Source organism: Gopherus evgoodei, unplaced genomic scaffold (genome assembly GCF_007399415.2).
Source record: "Gopherus evgoodei ecotype Sinaloan lineage unplaced genomic scaffold, rGopEvg1_v1.p scaffold_59_arrow_ctg1, whole genome shotgun sequence".
In the NCBI taxonomy this organism is placed as follows: Eukaryota; Metazoa; Chordata; order Testudines; family Testudinidae; genus Gopherus; species Gopherus evgoodei.
The window spans coordinates 642103-655955 of NW_022060080.1; the positions used below are offsets into that span (position 1 = coordinate 642103).

General features: G+C 50.1%; 1 protein-coding gene across 1 annotated transcript in view; it reads right to left on the reverse strand.

The window, feature by feature from the left end:
- The window catches only part of LOC115643427 (A.superbus venom factor 1-like), a 47182-nt gene extending 33597 nt beyond the window's left edge, over positions 1-13585 (reverse strand). The window contains exons 1-13 of the mRNA XM_030547457.1: positions 13512-13585; positions 9929-10121; positions 9346-9508; positions 8265-8335; positions 7558-7652; positions 6337-6419; positions 5372-5459; positions 4835-4937; positions 4229-4349; positions 2897-3012; positions 2203-2346; positions 1385-1597; positions 922-1116 (exon numbers count right to left, since the gene is read on the reverse strand). Coding sequence (XP_030403317.1) covers positions 922-1116; positions 1385-1597; positions 2203-2346; positions 2897-3012; positions 4229-4349; positions 4835-4937; positions 5372-5459; positions 6337-6419; positions 7558-7652; positions 8265-8335; positions 9346-9508; positions 9929-10121; positions 13512-13585 — 1659 coding nt within the window. The remainder of the gene's footprint in view (positions 1-921; positions 1117-1384; positions 1598-2202; positions 2347-2896; positions 3013-4228; positions 4350-4834; positions 4938-5371; positions 5460-6336; positions 6420-7557; positions 7653-8264; positions 8336-9345; positions 9509-9928; positions 10122-13511) is intronic.
- Between the last annotated feature and the right edge of the window lie 268 nt (positions 13586-13853).

Here is a 13853-nt window from a genome sequence, read left to right on the forward strand (position 1 = left end):
CGAACAGGAATTTTTCAATGAAACAGTTTTTCGTCTAAACCCAATCCCAATATGCCAAAGGCAAACCATCTCTTGGGCAAGGGGAAAGTCCTTTCTGCGGGGAAAGATTCTCAGGCAGTGTGGAATTTCTGCTCAGAATGAGGCAGCGAGAGAGAGCGAGAGCCCATAAGAGCTAATAAAGTTCAAATCGCTGCTCTGCCTAAGTTGGAGGAGGAGCTTGATGTGGGTCTCCCATGTACCAGGGGATGCTCTAACCATTGGGAAAGACAGTCAGCATCTTTTGCTCTCCTCCAGTGAAGATTTAGTTATCTACACAAAGTGGACCAGAGCTGAGACCAGCCCAGTGGAATATGGGAACCTCAGGTTCCCATGCCCCCCCCCCAGCCCAGGCGAGCACCCTGGATACCAGCATGGGGCGGTCTGGCGCTGATCTTTTTTGTGAAAGTCTTTGCAAGGTCTCTGTTTTGCTCCTGAGCAGAACGGGAACCTTTCTGATAGTTGTGCTCCTATCATCAGGCAGAGCTTTGCCGGAGAAAACCCAGAGGGCCTGATTCTCCTTTTGCGTCCATGAGGTGTAAATCAGGAGTAACTCCACTGAAGTGAATGGACCCAATTCTTCTCCCACTTGTGTAAATCAGTAACAACTCAATGGGCCAGATCCTCAGCTAGTGTAAATGGACGTCACTCTGAAGTGCGCTTAGATGATTAATGTCAGCTGAGGATCTTGTCTAATAGCCTTGCTTGTCCTCGCACTGGGGTAAATCAGGAGTCACTCCGCAGGTTTAATCAGCGAGTAAGGACTGAATCAGATCTACCCTGGGAGTAGCTCACCATTTTTCCTGCTGGGAACCTGCTCCCCTCTCTCAGCCAGAATCCATCAGGTTATTGACATATATTGACGTAAGTGCCAGATCAACCCACCGTTCCCATACAGGAGTCCTGGACGTCCAACCAGACCGAGTCTGCCACGATCTCCTTCTGCCCTACTTGGTAGTAAGCCACGATGCGGAAAGAAGGGATGAGGTCTGGAGTGATGGGCAGGGACATAGTCACCAGAGTTTGTCCCACCTGCCTGGCTTGTCTTCCAGCCCGGACAATCTTCCCTTTGTTCAGGATCTGATGGGGAAGCAGAAGGCATTCGCTGTCACTGGATGAGTCCCAGTGGTAACAGCACAAAATCACACAGAGCCAAGAAGGAAACCCAGGCATCCTAGACCCCATTCTCCTCCCACTGCTGGCAATAGAACCCAGGAGTCCTGACTCTCAGCCCCCTGCTCGATCGGATTCCACTCCCCTCCCAGTGCTGGGACCCCAGGAGTCTCGACTCCCAGCCCCCTGTCACCGTCTCCTCCCCTGCTGCGCACACAGCGACGCTGCCTCTTACCAGGTAGGTGAAATAGTGGATCTGCCTCTGAACGTCAGCGTTACTGTTCCATAGGCTGAAGCTCACAGGCAGGATGTTCCCCGGCTGGAGCTGAGTGGCTGGCACCGAGATGTGCAGGTAGTTCCTTGAGCCCCCTTGCGACCCGTAGGCTACCATGGCCCAGACCGCCGAGCTCTGATGCTCCTGCCGGAGGTTGGCAACCACAGTTTCCACCTGGGGGACGACAGGGGGCCGGTTAATGGACTTTCTTCATCAGAGACAGCTAAGGATCAGGTCTAAAAGGGGCCAGATCCTGGCACCGCTGGAGTCAATGGCAAAATTCCCACAGACTTACATGGGCCCAGCACTATATAGTTGGGGCCTTGCAGCAATTAAGCCTTGTGAAATTAAGCTGTCTTTGTGCCCCCTGCATCTCGGGCCCAGATCCCAGCTTCAGTTTAGAGCAGCCTCAGGTCTGCTCTGACCTACCCTCTGCTCCCAACCCAGCCCCTCTTAGCCACGAGGAGCAGAGACTAGCCAGAGTGCAGCAGCTGTGGCATCTCCCTTCTCCAGCGTGCCCCTGGCACTGGGGTCTAGAGGGCCGAAGGCAGGGCTATGTCAGCCAGGAAGGCTCATGGCTCCACAGGTGGGTTTTAGGATGAGCAATAGAGAATCAGACCCAGTTGCCTCCTGCCTTTGACATTGGCTGGGGCCTGGGACCTGTAGGGTCCTAGATCCAACCTGTCCCCGATCTGGTCCAGTTCCAACATCAACAGAACGTGTAGGGAACCAACACTAGGACCCAAGGAGCATCCCACCCTGAGTGACCTGACATGCACCTTCACCGAGAGCTGAGATGCGTCTGCCGGGGTGTTGATCGCTAGCTGCACTGTCCCATCAGCCTGTGTCAAACCGCTGGCACCTGTTCCGCTGCGCACGGGGACCTGGGGGGCGGGGGAGCCGTCTGCCTTCACCACGGAGACCTGGGCATCGGAAGACAGGAGAGAGGGTGGATGTGAACATAGTGACGGTTGAAGGTGCCCAGTAGGTCTCCTTGGAGCCTGATGTTCTCTACATATTCCCAGCCCAGGCATGTAACCTGCAGGTCAGCGTCCTCCCCTGTATCTGATCTGGTCAGTTACAAAGCCTGGCTCTTAGCAGATGCTGGGAACAAGATGGTTGTTTGTCCTGGTTGTATCTGTGACAGCAACGCCGGCCGAATAATCCTGCACCTCTTGCACTTAAGGGGAGCTCAGTCAACCCAGGGCCTCTATGCTTGAGCCCAGTGGGGCCAGCCTGCGCCAGCGGGCGGTTGCAGTGCAAACACCCATCTGTCTATTTTTGCCTGCTCCAGTGACCACTTCCAGGTAAGATTTCCCGTGAACCACTAAAGACAGGCTCTCATGCTGTACCCCGTTAGAAAGCGAATCATCCCTGCTCTCCAATGGCATGCCGATCTGTTTGCTAGCCATAGCAGGCTGTAAGATAACGCTATGAAGGTTATACGCTGGCTACGCCGCTGGCTGGACGTACCACCAGGTTAAAGGGAAGTCCGGGTTTGAAGTACGTAGCAGATCTGGAGAAGAGGATTTTGTAGGGGGAGGTCACAATCCGGATCCCAGATATCTCAGCCTCCACCATGTCACTCCCTTGGGGATTAAAAAAAACAAAAAAGAAGTTTGGTCTTGCGGTGATGGCTGGACTGGGACTCAGGATTCAATGCCTGGCTTTGTCCTGTGTGCAACCCTGAGCAAGTTATTCATCGCTCTAGGTCTCAGCTCACCATACATCAAATGGGGATAGCGATTGTTCCTCTGTCTGTTTAGACTATGAGCTATCCAGGGTGGGAACTGTGTGTCTGTGAGCCCTGATCTCAGCTGGGGCAGAGACCATCTCTCACTTTGTGTCTGTGCAGCGCCTGGCACAGGGGGCCCTGCTCTCAGCTGGGGCAGAGACCATCTCTCACTTTGTGTCTGTGCAGCGCCTGGCACAGGGGGCCCTGCTCTCAGCTGGGGCAGAGACCATCTCTCACTTTGTGTCTGTGCAGCGCCTGGCACAGGGGGCCCTGCTCTCAGCTGGGGCAGGGGCCATCTCTTACTGTGTGTCTGTGCAGCGCCTGGCACAGGGGGCCCTGATCTCAGCTGGGGCAGGGGCCGTCTCTTACTATGTGTCTGTGCAGCTCTGGCACAGGGGGCCCTGATCTCAGCTGGGGCAGGGGCCGTCTCTTATTGTGTGTCTGTGCAGCACCTGGCACAGGGGGCCTTGCTCTCAGCTGGGGCAGGGGCCATCCCTCTTACTGTGTGTCTCTGCAGCGCCCAGCATAGGGGGCCCTGATCTCAGCTGGGGCAGGGGCCGTCTCTTACTGTGTGTCTGTGCAGCGCCCAGCACAGGGGGCCCTGATCTCAGCTGGGACAGGGGCCGTCTCTTACTGTGTGTCTGTGCAGCGCCCAGCACAGGGAGCCCTGATCTCAGCTGGGGCAGGGACCGTCTCTTATTGTGTGTCTGTGCAGCACCTGGCACAGGGGGCCTTGCTCTCAGCTGGGGCAGGGGCCATCCCTCTTACTATGTGTCTCTGCAGCGCCCAGCATAGGGGGCCCTGATCTCAGCTGAGGTTCTGCTGTAATACAGAAAACAGGAACTCTGAGGTTTGAAACACAATAGCGATGAAGATGAGTCCATGTTTTGCTGCTTTTAAGATACAAAGGAAAACCCACCCCTGTGCTCCCCCTAGCCCCAGTAACAGAGGCATTGGAAAGATCAGAAGGCCGCAGCCGTGTGCCAAGCCTGCTGGGGTTAGCTATGTATCACTTAAGCTCTGCTCTGGTCTGGAAACCCAGCAACCAGCTAAGGGAGCCACTCCCTTACCAGTGTCCGTCAGCACTGTCACTGTCACATAGATTGAGTGGCCAAGAAGCTCTCTGAGGTTGCGGAACCTGCTGTGTAACATTTCTTTGGTTAGTTTAGCACAGCCTTTGCCATCCTTGATCTGAAATTGACAAGAAAATAACTTGTTTCAATCACCTGGCCTCTTTCTTTCTTTCTTTCTTTCTTTCTTTCTTTCTTTCTTTCTTTCTTTCTTTCTTTCTTTCTTTCTTTCTGTTTTATCGTCTCCATCTAGCAATGGGACTGTACCATTGTTAGGATATTTTTGTTATTAATATATTTTTAAAAACTCCTTATTGTTCTTAGCGCTGCCAGCCATGGATTTTTCCCATCTGTCTTTAGCTTCCCTTATCAATTTTCTATACTTCATAACTTCTAATTTATATTGCTTACTACCTATTGTCCCTTTATATCCATTGTTATATGTTGCCAGAGGCAAGATATTTGGTGTATTTGGCTATGGATCCAAACTCTACCCTTGGCTCCCCCTCTTATCCCAGACTCTGAAAGCAGAGCAGATATCCCAAAAAGCACCCCACTCCACTACAGCCCCATCAGTGTATCATAGCCAGGAAGCTACGTTCTCACTGGGACTTTGTTGAGTGAGTTCACGATGCTCCTTTTCTCATTATCCACCATCACGCCAAAGAGCGCATAGGCTTGGCCTTGAACTGGCTTCCCATACAGGAACCTGTGTGGAAAACAGACCGTGGCAGAGAGAGAAAATACTCAGCATTACTCCTATTTAATAGATAGAGGAAACTGAGGCACAGAGGGGCTGGTGAGCATGTCCAAGGTCACAAAGCCTGAACCATTTGAGCTAAAGAAGTAAATCCACTCACTGGTAGTGGTAGTAGGCTGTTATCCACTTATGTGGAACAGCCCCTATAGGGAGACACAGCAGGTAACCAATGGACTCCAGCACTGAGCCCATTAACAGGAGAAATAAGTGGATTACAAAGGTAACAGCAGGTGTCTGGGGACACCGATGAATGCACATTAGAACAGGTCAGGCTGTGAGCCGACCGTTAGCCCAGGCGATTATACTTCATGTGCGAGCCCTAGAAGCCTGCCCCACAGCACTGAACCGCAGCAGAAGCATGAGAGAGAAAGAGGGGGACCCACTTGGCTGTAATGTCGATACTAAGCTCATTCTGATCAATGAGGAAGAACTTCTGAGAAGGCTCCAGCGTCACTTCGAAACTAGGCAGCACTGCAAAAGATCGGAGACATCGCAACAGTCTAGGGTGACCAGACAGCAAGTGTTAAAAATTGGGACAGGGGGTGGGGGGTAATAGGAGCCTATATAAGAAAAAGACCCAAATATTGGGATGGTCTCTATAAAATTGGGACATCTGGTCACCCTACAACAGTCATCCGAGGGCCCAGGTTGGAGGTCACAACCCCCACGGGAAAGGGGGTCTTAGGAAACAAAAGGGAACTGGTGTCCAAGATACACAGTGGGAGAGAGAGAGACTCTCCCAGGAAGCAGCTGAAGGCAATCAGCAGGTTGGGACTGATCCGGACACCCCAGGTGCTGGGTCTTTTGGGATGCTCTCCCTGTAGAGAGCTGGCCCTCTGGAAAGCAGAATCTCACTGCTAAGAGGTGCTTCCCTTAGGACTGTGGTCCTCTGCTGCTACGTCAGCCTTTTTCCCAGCTTGATCTTCTCTTTCAGTCAGTGAGAGGCAAGCCCGATGAGGGGCGAATTTTACATCTAGCTGCTGCAGCTCTAGTCAGTGGCTCCTGGCATGTGCCTGTCCTCTCTCTTATTCCTGAAGAGGTGGCTGATGGGGTTTAAGAACCACCTAGACGGTGGGAAGGACTGAGGCCCTACACAGCCTGCAGGTCACCCCAAAATTCAGGCAATTTTTGGGCTCCTATCTCTACTCACCCTGTAGGATTGGACCACAACATACTCCCTCTGCTCAGTGCCCTAAGAGACTTCACTGTCACATGGACCCTCATCAAAAGGGGCCTCCCCAAAGCTCTTCCCACTGTGCCCGGGAGGTGGGAGTGGAAGGGATAGAAATTCTTCCTGGATCCCAAAACCAGCTAGGAAACACTCTCCTGTTAGGGGCAGGGCAGGTACCGTATTCCTTGACTTCAAACTCCGCGGTGAAGGCCTCCTGAGGGGCATGCTCGTACTTGGAGACAATCTTCCACACTCCGCTGCTGCAAGACACAAGCCCAGATCATGAGGTATGGAGCAGGATCTATCTAGCTCAATACGGCTGGTGCGGTATGCTGTTGGAGCTAAAGCATTGGTCTGGGACTCAGGAGATTGGCATTCAGTTTCTAGTTCTGGGAGGGAAATGGGATCTAGTTGTTAGAGCAGAGGGCTGGGAGTCAGGACTCCTTCGTTATGTCTTCAGCCCTGGCAGGGGAATGGGGTCAAGTGGGTTAGAGCAGGCAGGAGCCAGGATGCCTGGGTTCTATCCTGGCTCAGGGAGGGGAGGGGTGGTTAGAGAAGAGAGGGCTGGAAGTCAGCACTGCTGAGTTCTAGTCCCAGCTCTAGGAGAGGAGTGGGGCCCAGTGGGATAGAGCAGAGTGGGGCTAGGAGCCAGGGCTGCTGGATTGTAGTCCTGGGTCTGGGAGAGGAGTGGAGTCTAATGCATTAGAGCAGTGAGGGCTCTGGGTCCCACACCCAGCCCTGTCACAGACACCATGAACAAGTTCCTGAGGGGCAGATTTTTTCAACAGAGCTTGAGCTCAGCTCCCATTTAGGCACAACTTGTCCTGGGCTCTTTTGATACAAATCTGGCCATACTGGGAGCAGACGAGTACTAAGTGCTTGAAAAATCTGAACCTTAAATCTCTCTAGGCCTCAGTTTTCCCATCTGCAAAATGGGAATACTAATATTTTAACATCTCCCTGGAGTGTTGTGAGAATATCACAGTGCAGTCAGGTATCCTAGGGATGGGGGAAGCTGACAAATAGATAGAGGCATCCTTTCCTTAACTGGAGCCTGCAACACTTTTTTTTAAAAAAAACAACCCTTGGGAGACAGAAGTAAAAAAATGGGTGATTATTGTAGAGAGAATTTGGTGGCAAAGTGAAACAAAAACATATTAGAATGTTGATGTGCATAAGCCGCTCCCACTTAGTGTCTAAGCCACTCCCACTTAGTGTCTAAGCCACGCCCACTCTGTGTGATACTCTGTCCCCTTCTAGTGGTGGCGAAGGCCCATACAGAGATTGAGATGCCTGCTACAGCCTTGGCTAAGAAAGCTAGTCTGTGTAGATCAGGAAGTAGAGGCTCACATATGAAGATTCTCGTATAACCACCTTCCCCTGGTTGTTACAGCTTACTTCACGATATCAGGGATCTTGTAGCTCCTGGAGATGATGCCGCCTTGGTCCATCGAGGACACCGTGTTCTTCTCTACAATAATCCCATCTGGATTCTGAAACCGAGCACCAGAAAGAATCAGTCTGAAACCACCGTGCAAGGTGCTGTACATTATTTATTAGGTGTATTACTGTAGTGCCTAGGAGCCCCAGACATGGACCAGGCCAACTCACCAGCCAGCTACATCCAGGAAGCTCCCTCGAGCCTGGGTATTTCAGTCCCTTTTCCCAGGAACACATTTACGTTTCATCCACAGTTCAATGCCAACCAGAACAGGTACCTGTCCCCTCCCACTGCCTCTAGAGCAGCTACCCCCAGCCTGGTTTTTCACTTCGCTGGGATGCAGCGAGCCCAGTTCTGGGTCCTTTCTCTGATCCAGGGTCTCCTGACGCAGCCCAGAGTCCTCCCTCTCAAATGAGCTACTGCTAGCTTCTATTGGACAAAAGATGGTCAAGTTATCATCTGCTGCAGGGCCTCAGGGCATCAGCTAGGAGACAGCTGGTTAGTCACAGGCAGAACTGGGTCTAACTCCTCTTAAAGGGCCAGCCACCCCCTGTGACAAGCGGTTAGCACAATCTCCTGGCCTCTGGGCTTGCTGGTCCATGAAAGGAAGTGAAGCAGAGAGATCTGCAGAGGAGGAAAGCTGGGTAAATAGAAAGCATCTTACCATGAGCTCCACAGAAACCACCTTCAAGTTGGGGTCCAACATGTGACCCACAGTGAAAAGCCGGTACTTCACTACAGAAAGAGAAAGATGGGGTAGTCAGTTGGCATGGCCAGGGACAAGAATGGGACCTAGCCCAGGAACTAGCAACTACATCTATCAGATGTTAAGGCTAGAAGGGACCACTGTGATTGCCTAGTCCAGAGTTTCGCAACACGACCCTCACTCCACTACGTTTACTACTAACGCTGAGGTGTAACTGGGTGTATTTCAAGAGGTTGGCAGAGAACACTTGACCGTGACTGGGAAGGGGGCGCAGGGAATGGAGGAGCCAGAGTCCCTCGGTTCCAAATTGTTAGAACATTTTCAGCACCAGCAGCTGCTGGCTGGGCGCCCAGCTGTGAAGGCGGCGCCACCACCAGAAGCAGCGCAGAAGTAAGGGTGGCCTGGTATGATCTTGCCCCACTTACTTCTGTGCTGCTGCTGGCGGCAGTGCGGCCTTCAGAGGTGGGCAGCCAGAGAGCGATGGCTGCAATACTCCTCTCCCCCTCCAGTTGTGTCCTCTATTTGGAAACTTGAAATATGGTAACCCTATCTGAAGACATCAGGAGATGGAGAATCTACCACTTCCAATGGTTAATCACCCACACTATTAAAAAACATGTGTGCCTTATTCTGAAAAAAGAATCTTAAAATGCTTTGATTTGGTACTACAATTCTAAGGACAAATTTCTGTCTTTGTTTACATGTTATATGCTGTTACGAGAGTCCTCTCTAAATGAGAGATGTCTGGCTATATATGAATATAGTTAGTTCACAGATCAGATGACACCCCAGAATATGTAGCGTAGTTCCTCTGGCTTCTTGCTGTGCATTATAAGTGGCTTTTTGTGCTACATTCTTCACCCACCTGACCCCACTGAATTCAGTCCCACCGAAAATCAGGCCCTTGCGGAGGGAGTGGGGGGGAGTAAGAACCCAATAATCGGAGGTGCTCATAATTCACAGCCACTTCAGAAAATGTTGACCCATATGTGTAGATGTTGATATAAAGGTAGAAGAAAAGCCCCAGCTGGGAACTGACCTGTAGACCCAGGCGTGTAGATGGTCTTATCCGTCTGGATGAAGATGTAGCCACTGTGGAATGAAAGCAGAACCACCTTCTCTAAGGTGAACAGGCTGCTCTTGGCTTCGATATAGACATATTCCTTCTTCTGGGCATCTTTTGGCAGTAGCTGAGCAGGAACCTGGAGCATTGTTATATCAAGGGAGAATATCTTTCATTACAACCCTAACTCTCAGCTACTGAGATTTTAAAGCCATTGGTAGAACTGGAAAGTCACTGCTGTACTCACCGACTTATACCAGCGCCCTTACAGATAACCCATCTCTCTGCACTTGGGTTCCCTTTGGCTTGGTCTACCTTGAGCAGTCTCCACCATGAGCCAATCTGTCCTTCCCCTCACCTAAGTCACTTAGGTGCTTTGGAAAATGTCCCTCCTCGGTTTTAAAGGGGAAAGGCTTGGTATACCATGACCTGTCCCTCAAACCATCCAGTTCTCTTCTGATTTATTATCTTATTTCTCTTCTGATTTACCATCTTATAAGACAGAGGTCAGGGTCCGTCCCCGCCTCCCCCAGATAAGCATAGCCTCCCACAGCCCCACCTTAATTTTGGCAGAGTTCATCATGCCGTTTTCAGGGTTCAGGCTGACTGTGGTCGAAACCAAGGCACTTTTCTTCTGTGGGAAGTCGTACACGGTGATCCTCGCCTCGATCGGGCTATGGTGGCCATGAGCTTCCACAATCACCATCTCTTCGCTCTCCACACGCAGGACACTTGGGGTGATCAACGTGCATCTGGTAAGGGAAGATATGAGATGGTAGAGCAGACTCAGCCAAACTCCATCTCTCTACACCTGGGTTGCCTTTGGCTTGGGCTACCTTGAGCAGTGATCTTTGCTGCTATCAGAATGTAAGCAGCTGGGGCCTGGTGGTCAGATGTTGGATGGGAGACCTCCAAGGAGTCACCAGGTTTCTATAGGAAGTGAGTGGTTCTCAACCTATTTATCATTGTGGGCTGCACAAAGGGTTACCTAGGCCACAGGCTGAGAACCACATTGTCCCCCACAAACCCGTATGCTTAATGCCCTCTGCCCAGAGACCCCGCCACAGAATGGGGCCAGGAGTGGAGAGCTGGGGCATGGGGCAGGGATCCTGACCCCAGACCCTCCTGCATGGGGACCCCTGGTCCCCTCTGTGCGGGGCTGGGGGGCAGCCAAGACCCTGAACCCAGACCCTGCCAGGTGGGTAAACTGAGGCATGGAATGCTCATGCAACTCACCCAAAACAGGGCAGTGATAGAATTAAGAGTGGTAGAACCCAGGCGTCTTGACTCCTGGTCTTTGTGCTCTAAATTTGGGAAAATATTCCCTCACTGTTCTGAGAATCGGGCTAGGAGCTAGGACTCCTGCATTCTCTGCGCTAAATGCTGGACAATATTCCCTCGCTGTTCTGAAAAGAGAACCCAAGAGTCCAGACCCCTAGTTCCTTGTTTCAATCAATAGACATCCCATGTACATGGACATAGCTTCCACACTCAGGAGCAGAACCCAGAGACCTTTGTTTCCTGCCTTGATTATGCAAATAAATCAGACAATTTGCATCTCCTGTGTTTTTACAGTTTCTCTTTTGGCCTATATGTTTTGCTTTTCTTTCTCATTCTTTGTGTCTGTATTTTTATGTCTAGCCTGTTTGTCAGAGCTGGTTTAGTTACGTTCACAGGCAAGAAAGGGGCTGCAATTTATCTTCTTCCTTTTTTTCCAACAGGAGAAGCCAGTGTCACATTGCAGCAATCTGCAAATTCAGATTATTTATTAGGTATATTACAGTGGCTGCCTCCCTTCATTGTGCTAGGCGCTGTACGAACAAAAAACAAAAAGTCCTTGTCCCAAAGATCTTACAGTCTGATTATTTATTCTGTATATCACAGGAGCATCTAAAGGCCCCGATCAAAAATGAGGGGTACCTGTAAGTGCTGTACACCCGTATAACAAAGAGACAGTCCCTGCCCCGGAGAGCAACGTAACCCTGGAGGAGAGACAGGTAGAGCTGGAAAGTTAAGCATATGAGTGTTTGCAGGATCAGGACCTGAGTATTAGGGATGTTTACCTCGGCTTCAGCTTTGGCTTTGAATTTCTTGTAAATTTCAGAGATAAATTAGAGGCTGCTGGTGCTGTATCCCCCAAACACCAAACTCTGGTCATCTTCTTTCTGCCTTGCAAACATTCAGTGCCTAGAACTGACCCACTGCAACAGCCCTTTTGTGGGGCGGCCCCCTCCCACACACTCCCATTATGGCCTCAAGGCAGTTCAACAGGTAGCCCCCTGCCTCAGTTTCCCCCTTTTGAGGGGCTTCTGCGATAACTCACAAGCCCTTTCACAGCCCATCTCAGGGTTAGGTTTATTAAATTAACAAATATTTCAAAATAAAGTTTGCCAGTCCTTCCTCAAGTGCATCCATGCTCACCTCTTTATCAGGTCACCCCCAGACTTTTCCTGCCTGTTATCCCACTCCCCAAGTCCCAGCTGGCTCCACTGGAGTCTACTCACACCCTGCAGTCTCTGTGCTAGTCTCTGTAGCCAATGATGTTAGTTTAGTATCCATTTATTGTGCGATGTTATGATTAATCAATATGTTATAGTACATATATTCATTGTATGTTCACCAGAGTTGATTTGTAGGACTATAAAAGAATGAGATTGATCAGCATTTAGAGGAACTGTGTAGTAGACATGAGTAAGAGAAGCTGAAACGCAGGAACCTGTAGTCTTGTAAGACTTTAGTTTGGCTATTTTAGGCCTTGGAGACAAGAAATGATGGCCCAAGTCCATGACTGAGAAATAACCTGAAAACTTATAGGAAAGAGCTACCAGCTGGTAATATTGCAAAAGTGTAAGGTCTTAAATTTAAATAATAAAATGCTGTAACAACAGATATCGTCTCTAACACGTGCTTTAACTGCAAGATAAAGGTGGTACGCCAACATTAATGAGAACCTACACAGCCTATAGAATTCGGGGTCCCTTGTGTTGCCAGGAGACACACACCAATAAGAAACAGCCGGGCTGGAGGTGCCCAGAGCAGGAAAATTTACTCTTCTTGTGGGAAACTCTTGCAGAAACCACTCCCTTATTGATCAATCCATGAGCCAACAGACTCTGACACCATCTAGGAGGATGTGAGTATGTCGGTAGGTATAACTGGTACCTGGTACTTATCTCTGGGAATTGTATAACTGTGACATTTATAACTTTGTTGGAACGTTAATAAAACTACTAAAAGACAGACGCTCTTGTAATTGTTGGTGTTATTTACCTATGGTTTCATGTGTTCCTATGAACTCTAGATCCAGAACAAACAGAGATAACTCTGTTGAAGTTGAGATTGTAGCTGACGGAGCTGATCCCACTGAAGTAGGATTAACATTAAATAGAGTAAAAGGCTCCATCTCCCTTGAAATGCCCCTCTCTCCACATTTCCTGCTGCTCTAAGCTCTTGATAGGGAAATCAGCTGACCCCTGCTCAGGTGAGCCACCTTAGTAATTAGGGTTGGCTGGTCCCAGGCCTCTAGCCCTTCACAGGGGAGCCACCCACAAGCCTAATCGCACATGCAGAGTCAAAACTGAGAGCATGTGACCAGTGTTGCCAACTCTCATGATTTGACTGCAAATCTCGCAAGATTTGGTGTTTGCCTTGAAGCTCCAGCTTCCCAGAGTCCTGTGAATGGTGAGGATCTCGGCTTTCATTGACATCAAATGGAAGTTTCTAGCACTGCTGATTGGGGATGAAAGTTTGAAAATGTTGCCTGAGCATGATCCTAAGAGGCTCAGAAACCCAAAGATAAATAAAAAGATCCCCCAGTTTGTTGTTTTTATAAAAATCTTGTGAGTGTCCAACCAATCCCGTGATTTGGGGGGCCTGACTCGTCTTTTGAAGGCTTTTCAGCAGTGACTACTCATTTGGGCCCTTGAGTTTTCATCACCTTTATAAGGGGTCTTGGGTTTTAGAGCACCCGCCCCTCTGAAAATCAGGCCTCGAAAGCGTGTCAAGTTGGGCACCTAAAAACCGCAGCCCCCCAACTCCCTATTGTGAATCTTGGCCAGGGTCTCTTCAGGGAAAATCCCCACTCCCACACATACACTATGATCTCCACCTGATCATTGCTTCAGAATCCCAGGGTTACTTACAGCGGCTGGCCGTGAGACAGGGCTGATAAGCTGAATGCAAAGACAGCCAGCAGGTAGACAGCAGATCCTCCCATGGCACCAGAAGACTCCACTTCCCCCAGAAACATCTGCTTTTTGTTCGGATGCCTCTTCTGTTGTGAGCTAACTCCCGGGCAGTGGTTAATATATAATTGCAGAAGCTCCCAGACCTCCAGCACTAACTTGATCTCAGTAAAGGGAAGGTGGGGTGGGTTAGTGTCCCTGCCGCTCAGTCAGGGAGCAGAAGAGGCTACTTTAAGAGAATGATCTTAGTGAATTTCATGCTGGGGAAAGGTACTAGACCAATGGATTGATGGTCTCTAT